The sequence below is a fragment of the Xenopus laevis genome, chromosome 4S, assembly GCF_017654675.1.
Source record: "Xenopus laevis strain J_2021 chromosome 4S, Xenopus_laevis_v10.1, whole genome shotgun sequence".
Taxonomy (NCBI): Eukaryota; Metazoa; Chordata; class Amphibia; order Anura; family Pipidae; genus Xenopus; species Xenopus laevis.
The window spans coordinates 70788947-70808346 of NC_054378.1; the positions used below are offsets into that span (position 1 = coordinate 70788947).

At 38.7% G+C, this 19400-nt stretch overlaps 1 protein-coding gene across 2 annotated transcripts in view; it reads right to left on the bottom strand.

Moving 5' to 3' along the window:
- LOC108715559 (zinc finger SWIM domain-containing protein 5) overlaps positions 1 to 19400 on the bottom strand; it is a 48378-nt gene that overhangs the window by 17364 nt on the left and 11614 nt on the right. The window contains exons 2-3 of one of the 2 annotated variants that reach the window (XM_018260836.2): positions 14202 to 14319; positions 1846 to 2202 (exon numbers count right to left, since the gene is read on the bottom strand). In XM_018260836.2, the coding sequence (XP_018116325.1) occupies positions 1846 to 2202; positions 14202 to 14217 (373 nt within the window). In that variant the 5' untranslated portion in view covers positions 14218 to 14319. The remainder of the gene's footprint in view (positions 1 to 1845; positions 2203 to 14201; positions 14320 to 19400) is intronic. The other variant, XM_018260835.2, reaches the window with a different exon arrangement.

A 19400-nucleotide genomic window follows, 5' to 3' on the forward strand; every position in this document is an offset into this window, starting at 1 on the left:
GGTACTCCTGGAATTAATGCAGGGTGACTGTTATCCCAATGTTTCTATATATCTGTAACCTTGTTATGAGCTAAGGGGCCCAGTCTGAAGGCCATTTAGTGGGCAGGGAGGAGAAAGGCAGTGGTGGGCTAGGAAATGTTAGCAGAGCTGTGGCAGTGCAGAGTGCCATTGGGAATCATTGAGTTAGTGCAGGTTCTACAAATAGTACTCAGTTATGGTTTATTTATACCTCATAACAGGAATGCACTGCCAAGGCTGGTGATAGGGAACAGAAAAAAAGAACATACTGTGGATGCAGGAAAACTGAGAAGGATGAAGTGTAGGAAGGGTTAAATAGTTTGGGGCTGGTTTCTATAGTTCAGGAAAGGAGAGAGAGAGAAGGCAGTAGGTAGTCCATCAAAAATAAACATTGCAGGCACTGAGCAAGGTCTGTGTTGGGATGGGATAGCAGAGGGAACACTGTCACAGCTCTTTCACCTTATCTTGCAAGTAACCAGCCAAGTGAAAGCAGTCGCTTCTGCAGACCATGTGACCACTCCCCTCCTGACATCACAGATAGGGGAGGCGGAATACACAGCAGAGAGGGGAAGGGGAGTACACAGAAAGTTCCTCATGTCACAGTACAACTTGGCTTTTTATCAGTGAGCTGCTGCCTCCAAGCACTCAGGTAATGCTGTGCCTGCTGTTAGAGCAGCACGTGAGGAATATATAATGAGCAGATATGGAAGATATGGCAAAATAAAAAATAATAATAATAACTTATGTATTGAATTGTGAATTAACATTTTATTTGAAAGACAGTGTTTTTGAGGTGTACTCTTTAGAAATAGGCAAAAAAAAAAAAAAGTTGAAAATGACGACAGATTCCCTTTACACTTAATTTATCACTAGTATTTATTGCACTTACAATCATGTTCCCATCAATCAGGTGTGTAGCTAGGTGTGTTTTCTCATGGTTTTAAACCACTTACTGTAAAAATCATTTGAGCGGTCTTCGTACAATTTTGTAAATTCCCACAATAAATAATGTAGAGTACGAAGGAAAAAACACAACAGCATATGAGTAGGGATGGGCAAATTTTTTCGCCTTGTTTTGCTGTGAAAATGACGCCAATAGACTTGTATGGCGGCGTGCGCCAAAAAAAAAAAAAAAAGATGCACGACAAAAATTTTTTGACTCCCATAGATGGGCGTCTCTGACATTTCGCAGGCGGCGAATTTTTGGTGAAACAAAACTGTCAAATTCGCCCATCCCTACATATGAGGACCACATAACCCCCTTGTCTTAAAGAGATACTGACACCAGAAATTAGGGATGCAAAGAATCCACTATTTTGGATTCGGCCGAACCCTTCACAAAAGATTCAGCCAAATATCAAAGCCAAATTTGCATATTCAAATTAGGGGTGGGAAGGGGAAAACATTTTTACTTCCTTGTTTTGTGACAAAAAGTCACGTGATTTCCCTCCCGCCCCGGATTCGGTTCGGCCATACAGAAGGATTCGGCCGATTCCGAATCTTGCTGAAAAAGGCAGAATCCTGGATTCGGTGCATCTCTTCTGATGCCCCATGCTTCTGTATGAGGAGTCTGCCATATTTGTGCAGCAGGAGTCTGTTAGAATTAGAAACTTTAACTGACAGTCAGGTTGGCAAAACAGTCAGGTTTAAAAACTTCAACTAACAATAACTTACAAAAACAAACCTCTCAGCAAAAAGTTATCAACATGACCTATAGGTAACATTTCATGTACATTAATATTTTAAAAAGTAGTTTTTTAGTGTCAGTATCACTTTAATCAGAGTGAAAACAATGTAAAAACAGGTCAAAGAGCAAGAGAAAATTACCGTGTACTTGGTTAATTTCAGAGTTAGAGGATAAGATTTCATCTGCCAACTTTTGTGCTGTTGGAAGAACTTCTGTGTGATGGGCTGTGATGAGATACTGCACAAACTTTTGCAGTTGGTCGCGGTTCATCTGGAAGAGGGTTTCTGAGATGGGAAGACGCAGTTTGACCTGATCCGGTTTGCGGATGCGATAGAGAGACAGTGCTACTACATGGGCGCAGTAGAATATATCTCTGTTCCCGCATCCACAAGTGACTGAGGTGATCTTGCAGCGATCAAAACTAATGGCCACTTTGTAGATGGTTTCAGGATCAGACTGTGTTGCTGGCTCTGTCACTGTGCCACTCAAATGAAAACCTGGATGGAGAAAAAAAAAACACAAATGAATAATCAATAGACTAAAAGCACAGTCCAACATAACAAATACAATGTGGTATTCATGTAAAGGAGCGGTTCACCTTCCAAACATTCTTCAGTTCAGTTTTCAGATTGCTTTACCAGAAGTAAAGCTTTTTCTTAATTGATTTCCATGGTTTATTTTTGACTGTTTTTCCAAAAATTTAAAAGTTTACTTTTCCTGCCTCGGGTGTGTTACTCCATCAGTAATCCAGATGTAGATTCTGAACGGTTACACTCTGCTAGATAAATTTATATTTCTCAACAGCATTTGTAGAATTTTAGCAACTATTGTATCAATTATAACAGCTGCATTTAAAGGAACAGTAACACCAAAAAAGTATTTTAAAGTAATGAAAATATCATGTCGTGTTGCACTGCACTGGTAAACAGGGGTGTAGCTTCAGAAACACTACTATAGTTCATATAAACAAGCTGCTGTGTAGCAATGAAGGAAATTGAAAAAAGGCTATATGGCACAGGTTAAATAGTGGATAACAGATAACACCATTATGTTCTACAGAGCTTATCTGCTATCTGCTGTGTAACCTGAGCCTTCCCTCTTTTAAATGGCTGTCCCCATTGCTACACAGCAGCTTATTTATATAAACAATGGTAGTGTTTCTGAAGAAAACACGGCGGTTTTACCAGTGCAGGGCATCATTGCATTATATTTTTATTACTTTAAAACACTTATTATTATTTGATGTTACTGTTACTTTAATGAAACTCTGGGATTTTGCTCAGCAAAACCAAAGATAAGAAAAGCATCATTGATTTAGAACAGTTTACAGAGAGATGGTGACAGTCCCCGGGCTGCTTCAGTGAGAACGAGAAAATGAAAAACAAAATGTAGACTTTAATATTAGAAAAACAGCCACAAATAGAAAGCAGTCTTTTACTTCTAAACCTCTTTTTGCAAAAGCCTCCCACACTCAAACTGGCTTGTGAGGAAAAGTTTTAATAGATAAATACATATTACACATTTACAATCTGGTGCGATTCTGTAACTAGCTCCACCTGGTGATTCTGTAACTGGCTCCACCTGCTTACACAGTCAAAATAAAAAGAATACACCAGTCTTTAATATAATAGTGGGCAGATTTGTAGAACGCTTCATCAACCACAATTGTTATTATTGCAGAGATTTGACTTTCAAGATTCAAACTACTCTGCATGAATAAATTATAGATCAAAACCAAATTTAGAAACCTAGGGAAGTAAGCTATGACACATACACAATTCTAAGGTATTTGCTGCTGTAGCAAAGCCCCTTAAAAAATTTACTACTGGGACAGAATAATGTAAAATAAACAGATATCAATAACGCAAATTCTAAGGTACTTTAAGGGCAGCAACACTTGGAAAATTGTTGGCCACGTATAATCTTGGTTACAGCAAGTAACAAAATATCCCTGGTTTCCTTTCCACCAGCAAGTGAATTGCCACTGTGTGGCTACTTTCCGAATTAGCACCAAGTTTCCTTGCAAGGAAACTTCAGGCAGTTTTGTGCCACAAATTTATTCCCAGCGGTGATTTGTATGTTAGCTGGAGTAGAGGAAACAAAACATCCCATGTATCATTACACTAAGGGAAGCTCACCTTTATGTAAACAAATACCCAATTCATAGCAACTTTTACATTGGTCTTAATTAAAAGAAAATACTATTGAGTTAAGCTGGCCATAGATGCAAAGATCTGATCGTTCAAATCCTCGAACGATTGGACTTCCCCATCTCCCCACCTGCCACTAACCATTCAGATCAAATAAAGTAGTAAAAAAAACAGATCAGACGATGTTCTGCCCCTGACAGCAATCGTACGAAAGTTATGTCCAACAAAAGCTAGTGACAGTCTCCCACTGAAAATCATATGATCGGCAATACATGCAGAGATATTATCGGTAGCCGACAGAAATCTTTTAACCTGTCCGATCGACCAAACGACCAATCTCCGCCGGACGAAAAATGTCGGGACTCTCCACACACGGTCGGAAAATCATACGAATCCTCGATTCGTACGATCGGATCTTTGCGTCTATGGCCAACTTTATATGTATTCTTTCAGCTTTCAAATAAAAAAAACTATTACTTTATCTTTCTGTTCAGCCATGCTCCTATTCGTCTAGTCGCTCATTCAGCTCACTACCTGGTTGCTAGGGTAACATGGGTAGTAGCAACATTATAATTCATGAACTTCCAAACTGGAGAGCTGCTGAATAAAAAGCTACATTTAAAAAAACAACAAACAAAAAAAACAAAAATAAGAAGCCCAACTGCAAATTGTATTGTTTTTTTAAATGTAGCTTTTTATTCAGCAGAAATGCATGTACTTATTTAGCCATATTGTGATTGGTGGACTCTGTTTCAAATGATGGATCCATCATTTGAAACAGAGTCCACCAAACACAATATGGCTAAATAAGTACATGCATTTCTAGCTTGGGCTGTCACCAAATTCTGCAAGATTTGAATGCTAGTGATGCATGTAAACAAAACCAATTTAAGGAACTGCACATTTAGATGCTTTCTTTACTTAAAGCACTAATTATGTATCCAGGCACAGTTCACACTGAGGTCACTGCTTAATTAACAGTGTTTAAACAAGCATTAACAAACATATTAGTTTCTTAACCTTTTTGCTGCCAAAAGCACACTTGTGAATGGCAGGCACTACATCTTAGTTGAATGCGGGCGTTTCTTTTATGCTGTTCTCTGGATTTTTATATTGTTTGTTTATTCTCTTCAAGGGAGAATTAACCTTTTTTCTTACAAATGGCCAGGACGGAATACCACTGAAATAAGCTGTCGTTCCTCTTTGACTCTGTAGAAACCCTCTGCAGAGTCCTGGTGTTAAAAGAACAACAAAGGAGAGCATGGGGGAGCACATTGGGATTTGACCACTTAGCAGCTTTTGAGTTGTAAGAAAACCTTCCCTGGCATATGGCAAACAGGGTGGCATGGTCAGTAATTAGAGCAACACTTTTGGGGTATAAGAAATTCAGTAGTCAGGAGAATGCATTAGGGTGAAATGTGTGTCTGGAAACAACATGCCATGCAGCATAAGTATAGCTCATATTGGTTAACTGCACCCCAGCAATTTCTGCACCCCTGTAAATAAAGGAAGCAAACAAAAGTGGCTAATGAAATCCTGGGAAGTTTGTTCTACTTAGATAAGTAGCAATTATTGTTCTGCCATAAAACATTGCAGACAACGGGATTTGGGTTAGTGGAAGGTCCCTTTATAAAGTGGGAATTTGGATACTTCAATGAACAAGATAGCTCTGGCAATGTCAATTAGTGTCTCCTTTGTAAATAAAAGTAAAAAATTGAACCGCCACATTTTTGCATCTTGCAGGAGCTTGCCGAGCTACACTGTTCAGTATTGTCCTGGAACTGGCTGGACTGTGCTGAAGAGAAATCAAGCAATTCCTGCCTGATCTGTATGGCTCAAGATAAAACAAATGCAACTCTATAGATCCCATTTGGATTAGATTTAAGCCACTATATATCTGTGTATTTTATTTTATGAACAATTGTCAGCAAAGTGTCACAAGACGCTGTTGCAGAGGAAGCATTGCTTGGTAGAGAAATGGAGCGGACCAGTTGTCAAGGGGAAATATCTAACCTTCATGTAGTTGCAGGAAGGTCAATGGTGGGTTTATGGAGAGGTTTATTTACATAAAGGCATTTCCATGTGTAATTAGTTAAGTCAGACAGCTCAGCATTAAACCCCGAAGATGCTTGGCATTTGTTTTTACCAGAGGTGGCCTCTAAGCTACCCTGAGCAGCTGAAAAAGCTAGAGGGACGCTTCTCCTAACCATCTGCTCCTCACCCAGGACCCTGTATGCAAAAACCAAGAGCTTGCTTTCAATCCTGTTAACTAAAAATAATATGATTCGTAAGGGCCCCTGTCCAACCTTTAATCATACGCAGTAATGGCACTTCACATCCCATCTGTTCTGTCATAGACTGTTTTACGCAGTAACCTATACAATGTTCATATATGCAGATGTCATTTAATTCCCAGCCCCCATTTCACATGGCCTTTAATGAAAAATGAACTATTGTTTGTTCTAATCCGTTAGCATAGCTAAAGACGCTCAATAAAACTGGGAGTAAAGCCCCAGTTTCAAAGCCATCATTTTAATCTGTAACTAAGCTCAAGTGGTAAAGCCACAAATGCAACATTTAAAGGCGGCCATACATGGGCCAACCCCACACTATATCAAACTGATCAACCCACATTTTTCAAATTATTCTGCTTGTAAGACTTTATCAGAACAGCAGCAAGTGGAGAGAAGAGTTGACTTCTCTTTACTTCCTCATCTTCCAATACATCATGCTCTGTCAGATATGGAGCTCACAAGTATATTTCATGAATATTGTTCAGGATGGTCAGACCTCTATCAACATAAATTAAACAATGACTTCAGTATGTGTATTGCTAGCTTTAGATGGGGAGTCACAAGAACTTACAACCCTAATGGAATAAAAAGCATTAAGTTGGCCCAGGAGCAGTAACCCATAGCAACCAATAAGATGGTTGTTTTTAAACAGGTGACCAGTAAATGCTACCTGCTGATTGGTTGCTATGGGTTATTGCCCATGGGCAGTTGTTTGGTGACCTGAAAACAGCTGTACAGTGCACAAAAAAAAACAAAAACGCACATGCATTGTAGTTGTATGGTTTGTGTACGGTTGGTTGTCCCTGTATTCAATGGGCTTAGCATACATTCTATTCTACTGCAGTTCAATGGGCTTCCCATACAGCTGCATTTGTCAAAGTGAGAATGCTATCTCTCTCTCTCTCTATATATCTCTCTCTATATCTATCTATCTATCTATCTATCTTTCAGCAACAGGCTGTAAGTGCAGCCCATGTTATGTTTGAGTTAGAAGCAAAATAGTGTATGGTTTTTTATACATTACATGATAAAGGGAATAGGCAATCTTCTTTGGGTTCAGGGTCATTAAACATTTATTACGGGGGAGAATGAAACAATAATTATAGAACTGAATAGTGATCAGTAATTATAAAGCTATGGAATAATTAAATTCACATAAGACTTTCTGCACACTAGCAATTCAAAAGGCAGCATCCTGGAAACTACAGCTGCCAACTCCAGCCTACTATGAAATGCATAATGACAGCTTACACTCATCCATATAAAAATACATCAATTCAAAGAAGAAGGAAGTGGGATGGTTAGACACTAGCGTATTATGTAAAAAGGGGTGCAACGTTTCCTACAGTTCTTCTTATCTAGAGCAGCTGATAAACAGAAGCATTACTGGTCACCTGTTTAGCAGCAAACATTCTTTTGGATGCAATGGGTTAGTACTGAGCCAATTTGGTGCCTCTAAGCACATATGGGGTATGGGCACTCACTCAAAATACAATAAGCAGAGCCACAGTGCCCAAGCACAATAGAAATAAACTGTCCAAACATGAAACGACCTACTGGGTACCTTGAGGGGAAACCCATATTTTTTGTGACTTACGGTCAGGTCAGTGATAGGGAGACAGAATATGCAATGGGGAGGGGGATCTGCCGACATGCTGCTCTGTTCCTCCAGGCCTCAGTGCAGTGACCTGACAGGATAATTAACCCCTGAGTTGCTGGCCCATCAGCAATTCTCAGATTGCAGCAGGAGCCAGACAACTGAAATTAAACCTTTTTTTTAATCTATTATAACATTGTGTTTGAATGCTATCTCTAATTTTGCCATAAAGGTATTTGCAGATGCTTTTACATTACCCATCTGATCCCCTGTGTTCCTCTATGAGGAGGCTGCCATATGTGAACTTCAGTAGTCTGTTAGTATTAGAAACTCTAACGGACATGTTGAGAAGGGACAGCCCGGTTGGCAAAACAGTCAGGTCTAGGAACTTCAAGTAACAATTAATTACAAAAACAGACATATCAAGGAAAAACGATCAACTTGAGCTATAGGTAACTTTTAATGCACATTAATATTTTGAAGAATTATTTTTTTATTGTCAGTATCACTTTAAGGGGGATGCTTTCTTCTACATACCAGGTGCTTAAAGGGTTCACCTTTAAATTAACTTTTAGTATGATGTAGAGTGATATTTTGAGACAATTTGCAATTGGATTCCATTTTTTATTATTTGTGTTTTTTTTAGTTATTTAGCTTTTTATTCAGAAGCGCTCCAGTTTGCAATTTCAGCAATCTGGTTGCTAGGGTCCAAATTATCCTAGCAACCATGCATTGATTTAAATAAGAGACTGGAATATGAATAGAAGAGGCCTGAATAGAAAGAGGTGTCATAAAACGTAGCAATAACTATACATTTGTAGACTTACAGAGCAATTGTTTTTAGATGGGGTCTCTGACCCCCATTTCAAAGCTGGAAAGAGTCAGAAGAAGAACGCAAATAAATTAAACTAGTTGAAAAGTTGCCTAGAATTGGCCATTACATACTAGAGTTAACTTAAAGGTGAACCCCTCCTTTAAGTAAAAATGGCACCTGTGTTGTTTTGCTGTTCACTAAGGGTAGAACTACACAGGCGTTTTATCATCCAATACCTTCCGTTCGGGCGTGAGATTCAGCACATCTGACGTGAAACCTTCGCTTCCTAAGGTAAGTAATAGGAAAGTCGGACACTGACGCAGCGTGCATCCGACACGACTGTCAGATGCTGTTGCTTCTTCATCTGACAGTTGTGTCGTATGCACGCTGCGACAACATCCGACATTCCTATTATTTACCTTAGATTTGGCGCATCCGAAGCGACACCTGTGCTTCCTCTCGTCAGAACAGAAGGTGTCGATGTCAAAACACACGTTTAGTTCTTCCCTAACTGTGGCGGTGATCAATATGCTGCCCCGTACCTGGGATTGCTTCCCACTCTTGAAGGCACACAATCCTGCAGTGATATAAACAATGGGTTTTGGACAGAATTCTGGAGCACTTTGGTCTAAATTCTCTGTTTTAAAGACAGAATCTTAGTCAAAAAGCATGACAGAAGTACAACTGTGGCAGAGAAATTAAGGAGACTTGATTTGAGTACATTATCCTTTACGTTGATACAACAATTTTATTATGTATGTAAATCATTTTCTTCAAGAACTACTTAACTAAACATTAGACAAATAGAATCTTAAATCTTAGCAGGAAAGAAAGGCAAAATATATCCACCTCTAACAAAATCACCAACAATGCTGGAACACACAAACAGGCTGTTTGGAGGCCATTTGTCAATTATCTTACTGCCATTAAATATTTCCACTTCTTGCATCAGCTCAAACCAAAGCAATCACAAAACAGAGCTCAGAGCAATATACACTGCTAGATCCATTGGGGCTGCAATTTTGAGTCCCAGGCTTATTCAACATTTGCTCAACAGTTAGTTAGGCAATTAGGATGGCCTCTTCTAACCTCCACCATCAAAAATTGCTCATTAAACAGCAAAAATACAGTGCAGGATGTCAGGTTCCAAATGTAATCCTTAGAGATATTCATATTATTCATCAGAGAATTAAATTGAGCAGTTCTAGTTGAATCTATTGAGTGCAGAGTTTTCTGTCATTGTATCCATGTGCCCAGAAAATCTGCCAGAACTGCTGTGACATCCGCACATAAATTCAATTAAATCTGATAAAGATTCAAAGAAGACAAACGATTATAAATCCTCTTTTTAAGACGATTTATTTAATATCACTATTAGATATTACGAGAATGGAGGGTTTGGCCACGATTGTTTTTTTTAAATTTCATGCCTAAAGCTTTCAGCTAAAAGAATAAAAGTTTAAATGTATAAAATGCGAAGTCGAGATTTGACGCTGTCATTTTCCATTGCTTCCAGTGGAGGTCACAAATTTTTTTTTAAAAAAAGTGCCAAAATTTTTACGACATTTTTTACACAGTGAAGCACGCCGATGTGTGGTGTATTGTCCCACGGTTTTTTACACAGCATAATATATATGTCCCCTAGAATACTTAAGTATTGGGTGTAAAATATTACTACATAGCTACTCATAGCAACCAATCTATATTTTGTGATACCTTTTAATGTAGATGAAGTTTTGGTTGCTACAGTAAAATTACTCCAAGTACTATGCATTTTCCACTGCAATATTATTAAATTCCCTTATAATGTTTGGTTGTATTGAGAACTATGCCAAAACAAAATTCCAGGCCAGTTGTACTACGAGTATTAGAAAGAGAGCTGAACAAGTTCCCAAATGCACGAATACTAGCTGCATGCAGGTTAATAATGTAGCTCAACCTGGTCCCAAGGCTTTTACGGCCTTCTCACTAATTCAGGTTTGTATTCACGAATGTACAAAGCAAGCACTAACTCAGATCTGTAAAGCTGGAAACTCCACTTGTGTGAGAACTTGCTTATGTAGTTCTCTGCTAACGGACTGCACAAGAACACTATGTAATAGAACTGTTGGCCTTTGAAATGAATCCGCTCAATTTGGCCAACCATTTTGGTGAGAAAATCAGACAAAGATCAGCTTGTGGTATGGCAAGTTTAAGGTAGAATTCAGGACATTTTCATCCATTTCCTTAGCTTTGTTTGACTAAATAATATGGACATCTATGTTGGATTATAGAGGTATTTAGAGTCAAACAAAGCTAAGTACTGGATGAACAAGAGGGTTGAAGGGCCTGTATATGTAGTGCAGTTAATGCAAATACCCATTAAACGAGTGGATCTCTCTCTCTCGGATATGCCCACCTTGAGCAGGAATGCTGGCGGTTACAGCAAGGACCACATCAACAAATCAATGAGATCCTCAGTCCTGTAGACTGGCAAATAAGCTATTGACTCTTCTGTCAGCAGCTTTTGTGGGCCAGTGTATGGGCCACCTTTATACGGTGAACACTCACAGTAAACATTTTATGCTGGGGTGGACCAACTGTTACTTAAAGGTACTGGATAATAGTCTCTAGATATTAGATCCCCGATACATGCCACATCAACCTGGATCACCTGGAGAAATGTAAGCCAATCAGTGAAATTTGCCCATCCACTTTCATGACCTATGCATATAATACTCAACTGCTTAATATGCTGAAAGTTGGCCAGGGCGCACTAAAATGTTTATCAGCACCTTTTAAAGGAAACGTTTTATTGTTTTTTTCCCAATTGTACAGTAAAACCATAATAGAAAAAAAAAAAACAATAACAAAAAACAAGCATATAAAAGGGTCAGGTAAAACAGTAGATACAGTGTGTTATGTAACCTATAAGGTTTTGGTCATTGAATTACATTAAATGGTCCAGGTCAGAATCCATAAATAAAGGCTTTTAAAGAAGATATCTCCTCTTGTGGTGCTGTCAATTGGAAGTGTGTTGGCCACAGTGCATGCACAACTGACTGGCTATCCTTAAATAGTAACACAAGCAAAAGCGTTTTAGCAACTTTCCTCCACAGAAATAAGATGTGGCAATATATAAATGCCTAATATAATATAAGCCATAGCAACTGTAAAGTCTCGGTTAGATATCCATAAGAGATGACACATAGTGGTATTTTACACATGGTACTGACAAGTAAGCATTATCGAGATCTTAAGAAAAATGTATGGAAGAATCATATAAAATTAAGTACACAGCATTAATATGTTTGCTTTTTTTGAAATTCAATCTTCACATGGATTTTAAATATAAACATGTTCCATTCAAACTGATAAGCCAAATCTCTTTAAATATGACAAAATGCAAAAGCTATGCCAACCAATACGGTTTATGAATTGTTAGCAAACTAAGATTTAATACCCCTTTCTGCTCCCTGCATTGACATGGCAACAGCAGAATTCACCCAAAGCTTGAATATATGCCTAGTAACAGAAAACTAAATCATCACTAATCACTCAAACTGGTTAGCAACTGAAGAAAAAAAACCTGGAACCGAATGTAAAAAAAGAGGGGTGGGATCCAAATGAAGGTCATAGGAGCCAGATGTCACAATATATTAAAAGTTCCTTAAAGGGATTCTGTTATTAATTTTATGGTTTATTTTTTATTTCTAAATTACACTGTTTACATTGCAAATAATTCACTTTACCATTTAAAAAGAATCTGTTTGCTCTTTTAAAAAATGAATTTCAGTGCTGGAGCAGCACTATTAACAGATGCATTTGGGGGGAAAAAAGTTTTCCCGTGAAAGAATCCCGTTAAGCTAACATCTCAAGGTGCCCACACACAAGCCAACATTGGCAGGCGACTAGTTCAAGTCTTGACTAATGTGGACGATGCCCGTAATTTGGTATTTCCGTAATTTGCATCTCCATACTTTAAGTCTGCTTAAAAAATCATTCAAACATTATATAAACCAGGTAACAGAACCCATACATGTAGATACAGCCAAAACTGCAAAACACATGTCATTGCTCATAGGAGACTTTCCCTGGGAATAAAAATAACCTGTTCTGATGCAATAAACTTGCCAGTACCATGACATGCTTTACATCTCCCTTGGCTTAAAGGCAGAGGCAATACATAGTCCAGAGATAGCTTGGGGAGAACAAGCAGTAACTTAACTACCCATCTCCGTGCCGGGGGGAAGGCAGTGTAGGTGGGCCCCCTACTGAGGGGGTGCATGACTGGGCACCCCTGGTAGTTCCGCCACTGAAAACAAGTGCAACTGTACAATATAGTCCTATAATCCTGCTCCTGTAGCATTGTACAGGATTCTGCGGCTGAAATGCAGGTCAGATACTAATGCTTATTGAAGTCAAATTTCTAGCAAATATTTTTATCTGAATTTCCTGTTAACAATAAAACAGTATGTTGTACTTGATGGCAACAAAGCTATCATAAATGCATATTGGTGGCAAAGCAATCCTATTGAATTCATGTTTAACTGTTATAGACTTAAAGGAACAGTAACATTAAAGAATAAGTGTTTTAAAGTAAAACAAATATAATGCAGTGTTGCCCTGCACTGCTAAAACAGCTGTGTTTGCATCTGCAACACTGCTATTGCGTATATAGATTTCCGATTTCCTTATATAGGTTTCCTCGTGAGGTTACTTCGGGCGATATTATATTATCACTTTAATTTTTTGGTATTACTGTACTTACTACACTACAAATTTTATGTTAAATCAGATGTGAATGAGGACTAAGATGAAGATAGATCACAAAGGGGATCAATAATTATCAGTTATCAAGTTATCTTTCTTTTTAATCACCAGATACCACTAGATCATTTAGCTCAGTGCTTTAGAGAATCTGATCCTATATAGGGCAGTGTTCCCTAACAAGTGGATCATGAGCAACATGTTGCTCACCAACCCATTGGATGTTGCTACCAATAGCCTCAACGCAGGAGTGTGATCTTGAATTTCAGGGGTAGTGACAAACAGATCCTCCTGTAGGCTGCCAGTCCACATAGGGGATACCACTAGTCAATCACAACATATCAGGCACCCCCACGTTATGCTTATGTTTCTCTCCAACTTCTTTTACATTTGAATGCGGCTTTTTGCTAGCTGGATTGCCGAACTGATATAACCGTAAGAAAATGCACAGTTGTTCGCTGGGAGTTTCTGGCACAAACGAGGGTTCAGCTTCAGCACAGGGTTCAGTGCATCCATAACTTAGCAGACTAAAGGCCTGTACGTGAATGCTTCTGCCATAGCATTATCAGAAGTAGACATTTTTCTTGGGTTACTTTGACGTCAGACCATGACTTCCAATGCATCAGGAGCCTTATTGTAAGCCAATTACAATACAACACCTAAAGAGTTATATCAGGGATATGGAAGGTTGTGGCCAAGTAGAAAGACAACGGAGGTTTAGAAAAAGTTGAAATGGGGAAGGAAAAATAAAGCAAAATTTTAGGCCATCTCCAGACACAGACATGGAGGGGACAAATACAAAGGAATAGGAGTCCTTCAAAAATTGGCTTAGTCTGCTAACTCTCGTCTACTAGAAAAAATTCAGATTAATAGTCACAAGAGGGTTACATACCAATATGTTCATTCATCAGTATTCACATAAAATAGGTTCCAATCTGTGCAATTGTACTCTAAGTGGTCTTTGCAGACAGAAACAAGAGGAGAAATCAAAGACATAATGCAGCAAGGGGCTGAAAAGAAAAAAAATCACAATAAATAAAGATTGTAACCTACATTGCAAAATCCAAGAAGAAAGGAAAAAAGCACATGACCATAGAGCTTTCAGCTTTTCACAGGCAATATGATGAAATGTAAGAAAATAAAACTGGAAAATAGTCCATATTTTAAGAATTTAAGCAATGTGACACTAGTTCTTAATGGACAAGTATGGACAATTATGGCACGACTTCCCTAATAACTATTTTATCAAAGGTGAAATCTTTGCCCAAAATATTAATTGTCCAATGCAGAAAGCCCGTTGGAACACTGTAAAGAGGCATATGTGCTTGATGGACTCCTAAATGGAGAAAACAAGCTTAGCCGTTTGATATTCATAATATAAAAAATAAATAAATAAAAAAACTAAGAACAAACTAAATATTATCTGGAAGACAGAGGTAGGGAAATGGGGAAAATCTGAATAGTGATCGACTAGAGGGTAGCCAGAATTGCACAACAAGATTATTACTGATTATGTGTATAGGGTAAATTATAGGGTATATGTCGCACTTGGTCGCCTATGGGGAGATCTCCTTTGCCACAGGCAAAAACATGCCAGAAAATACCTTTTAGTCACAAATATGATACCCAGAGCAATTATGAGAATTACTTGTTCAAAACCGTTTACTGACCAAAGCTGCACTTGTAAAGGGGCTCATAGTTTCCCAATGATGTCAACAGAAATCAACCAATGGTCAGCAACAAACTTGTATTTACTACTCTTTATTTACATAGTGCCAACATATTTATGCAGCACTTTACAAAGACTTACTTTTTCCCATCACAGATAGTACCCATGTCAGAATCAACTCGGGACACAAGGGGCGAATTGCTTTATAAGCAGGCCTCATTTCTTTTGTGTTTGTGTGTGTGTGAATATCCTGAGTTTTGATGCCAACACGTCCTAATTTAAAGTCAAAACTTGGATTACAAAGAGTGACATTGCCCCTTGAACAATAACAGAAAATCAGTCCAGAGTTCAAAGTAACATAAAATGTAAGAAAAGTGCAAGTTTAAGGGCTAGTCCACACGAGGAGATTCGGGAAGATTTTGTCGCCTGGCGACTAAATCTCCCCGAATCTCCTCGTGTGGCCTTACCCTAAGAAAACTGCAACAGGGAGTTATAAGAGATTGTAATCAAACAGAGTTAATCCGGACCTCTTCAATCATTCTAAGGGTGAACAGCCTGTCATTTCACACAAATTAAGGTGGCCATACACGGATAGATCCGCTCGTTTGGCGATGTCGCCAAACGAGCGGATCTCCCTCCGATATGCCCACCTTGAGGTGGGCAATATCGGGCTGATCCGATCGTGGGCCCTAGGGCCCAACGATCGATCCTAGCGTTCGCCAAACGGGCGGTCGGATCGCGGGACCGCATCAACGAACAGATGCGGCCGCGATCCGACGGGATTTTTAACCCCATCCGATCGAGATCTGGCCGACTTTCGGCCAGATCTCGATCGGGGAAGCCCGTCGGGGGCCCCCATACACGGGCCAATAAGCTGCCGACTTGGTCTGTCGGCAGCTTTTATCGGCCCGTGTATGGCCACCTTAAGACCCAGAGTAATTTATGAATATTCACTTGAGCTGTAATTACATTAATTAGCAGAAGGGGCTGAGGGAGGTTTTCAAAACAGAAGAAGCCTTTGCAAGAGCCCTGCTGTGGTTCTTTTTTTCCCAGGCTGAGATCATTTTGCGGAGGGACAAAACTTAAATAAGATATAGTAACAAAGGGATGCAATTAACCAAGTCATGAATTGTAACAGTCTGTAATTTTTGCCTGCAACATTTCAGAAAATAGCTTTCCTACAACCAAGTCAAAAAGGCAGTATTAGAACCGAATAGCCCCCTCCCCTACAAAATGTTACCTTCAGGAGGAATAAAAAGGTAGTGGAAGTTGGGGCAAACTAAATGGTTCCTCAAAACCCTGCCCCAACATCGCCACCATAATAGAAAATGTTTTACAGAAGCCGAAAGGGCAGTGTACAGTCATACTGGATTCTATAAAAAGTGTTGGGGCAGGCTTTGAGAAGGGAGCAGATCTAGATGGCTTACAATAAATGCTAAGTGAGGTATCACGAAAATAGGGGGCTGCGGAGAACACTATAAATTTTCTTCTGTAATTAAAAGTTTTCAAAAATCTAAGTTGATATTACAGCGATACTGGCATGTTAATACCAATAAAAAAGTGTCTTAAGAGGTATAAAGAGTATTAAGAGGCAAGCAATGCCATAAACTTAGTCTGGCAAAAAAAACAGCACAGCTTTACATGAGGACACAAACTAGAGGAAAGAGAGACATTTTGACCACAGTTTTGTGTGTGACAGTGACATCTGTAAAGAGTTGCAGAATACATCAACTCTGTTTGACTGTTTTGAGTTGAGGGGTCGGTGATAAATGTTAAACCACGTAGCAGCCACTCTACAGTAGATGGCATTATTTGGCAAACTACTTGTTGCCTTTCCTTTTGAACAAAAAAAAACACAAAAACAGTATACCAAAGGCTTACCATTATACAAATTAAAATTTGGCACTTTTATGGACAATAATCAGGGGTGTGGTGTTGTAAGGAGACTAAAAAGTTTAGGAGTACATATAAAATAATAAAATTGTAAATATGAACGAATGGATTGGACATTGCTAACCTAATTTGAACAATCTGGCACATATTTAATCATATCCCAAAGTCTGATTTCTTGTATCACTACAAACCATTTGCTGGTTCCAGGTCAGTAGACACATCATTATACACAGTTTTAAATCTGATTACTGGTTTGCCAGGACTCATCTTTTTCTCTATGACCATATATATATATATATATATATATATATATATATATATATATATATATATATATATATATATATATATATATATATATATATATATATAATATATATTATATATATACATATATACATACATACATACATACATACACACACACACACACACACACACACACACACACACACACACACACACACACACACACACACACACAAGATCTAGGGATTATCAGGGACTTGCAATTACAGGATCTTCTACAGATGTAATGCTTGTACCAATCCCCCCCCCCCCTCTTATGGTTCCCCTTGCTTTTAGCCATTAAACAAAGAGTCCCAAGTGCACCAAAATATGACTAAGCAAATTTGTTAATATCATAAATAACCTAGCCATGACTGACCAAGGCAGTGATGGAGTAAAAGCATGGTTTATGGAAATAAAAATATACAGACTTCTAAGCACAGAGAAAAAATAACTAGGGAGGTTATTTACATCCACTGTTTGTCATTTTATGAAATAATCAAAGCTACTGTAGGGAACAAAAAACATTTTTTGTTATCCCTGCGCTAGAATTTCTGCCCCAATGATTTCACAGGTACAACTTTCCTCTTAAATCATTCCTCTTTCCAAATGGAAGACTGGACAGATCTTTAATTAAGGTTACCCAAGCATAACAAAATGCAATTATTGCAGTGAATGCATCAGGATTAATTGAGAGGAATTCAATTAACTCCTACAGCTGGCAAAATCTCAAAGAAAAACACAGATTTTTAAAATTATATTTATATTCTTCAAAAGAAAGATTAGGTGCAGTTTTACAAATGACAACGGACAGTATTTTGGTGGCTTGGAAAGAAAATGTTAGCTATTAGTTTTCATTTTTTTAGTTGTTTAATGCAATTGTATTTCAAAAAGTCTGTTTACTGCTCCTGCTGGTTTTAAGGTTTTATTATTATAAGCCCGACTCTCAATCTTAGCACCTCAAGCCCATGCTGCAGAGCATGAAGCAAATATTTGTTATCCCTCCCTCTCCACCAGGGATGGAAGTGCTATATAAAACTGAGGGGCAAATTTACTAAAGGGCGAAGTGACTAACGCTGGCGAAAAATTCGCCAGCGTGAAGTCATTTTGCAACTTCGCAAATTTACTATCAGTCACCCTGGCGAAAATTCACAGATAGCCTAGCGCAACTCGGCACCCTAACGCTGGCGAAGTTGTACTCTGGCGAAAGGGGTGAAAATACGCAAATTTTGCTTTTACATTGGTCTTTTTCTGAACGTGAGCTCCTTCACCAGAGTTTACTTCGCCAGGTTAGAGTAGGCAAAGTGCAATAGAGTAGATAGGAGTTTTAAAAATGTCCCAAAATAGTTGAAATTTTTTCTAAGTCCCAAAAACCGCTGGTGTTTTTTGGGTGATAGGCTGAAAAAGATCTAAATTTTTTTTGTGTAGGGCATTAGAACACCTAAATAAACTTGTATTAAGTTTCCCTGCGCTTGTGTAGTGTTCTGTATGAGCTGCTGCATAAACGTCCATTTAAATTCAAATTTAGCGCCGTATGCAAATTAGCCTTCGCTAGCACAACATCGGAAACGATTGGTAACTTGTGCAGAACTTCGGATCTTCATGAACTTGCGATGTCCTGGCGAATCTACACCTGGCGAAGTGCGGCAAAGACAACGCTGGCGGATCTACGGAGGTAAGTAAATTTGCCCCTCAGTGTGCAAAAAGAACAAGCAAATTTGAAAAACTACAGTACTGCATGCCTATAAATAAAACTATACATACAAGTATAAAGGCAACATGAATGTTCCTGCACAGGGCACTTGCCATATTTTTGACACATGACTTAACTGGCAACAAATTGCAGCTCTGTACAGCAAAGATGGTGCCAGTGTGTTTTCCATTCAAATACATGGGAATGGCTGCAGGTGGGGAAAGTACTTTGACACAATTCTCCATGAGATGACTACGCACAAGACACAATAAGCCTGAACCTGGCCATACAAACAGATAAAACAAGATATCCAGTGCAATTTTGGGGACATGTATGCTGGCCAGACAAGCCCAATCTATTTTTATGTACCATGGATATTGGTTGGTTTGTTGTTCAAGGCTGGCTTAAAATTGTATCTCACAACACACCATATCGGTCAGTGCATGATGCATCAGCACATGAGGAAGTTAGAAGATGCAGCTCCTCTTTACTTCCTGCAGTTCCAAACTCTCAGCCCAAACAAACTGGGTAGTGGCTGTCGATTAGAA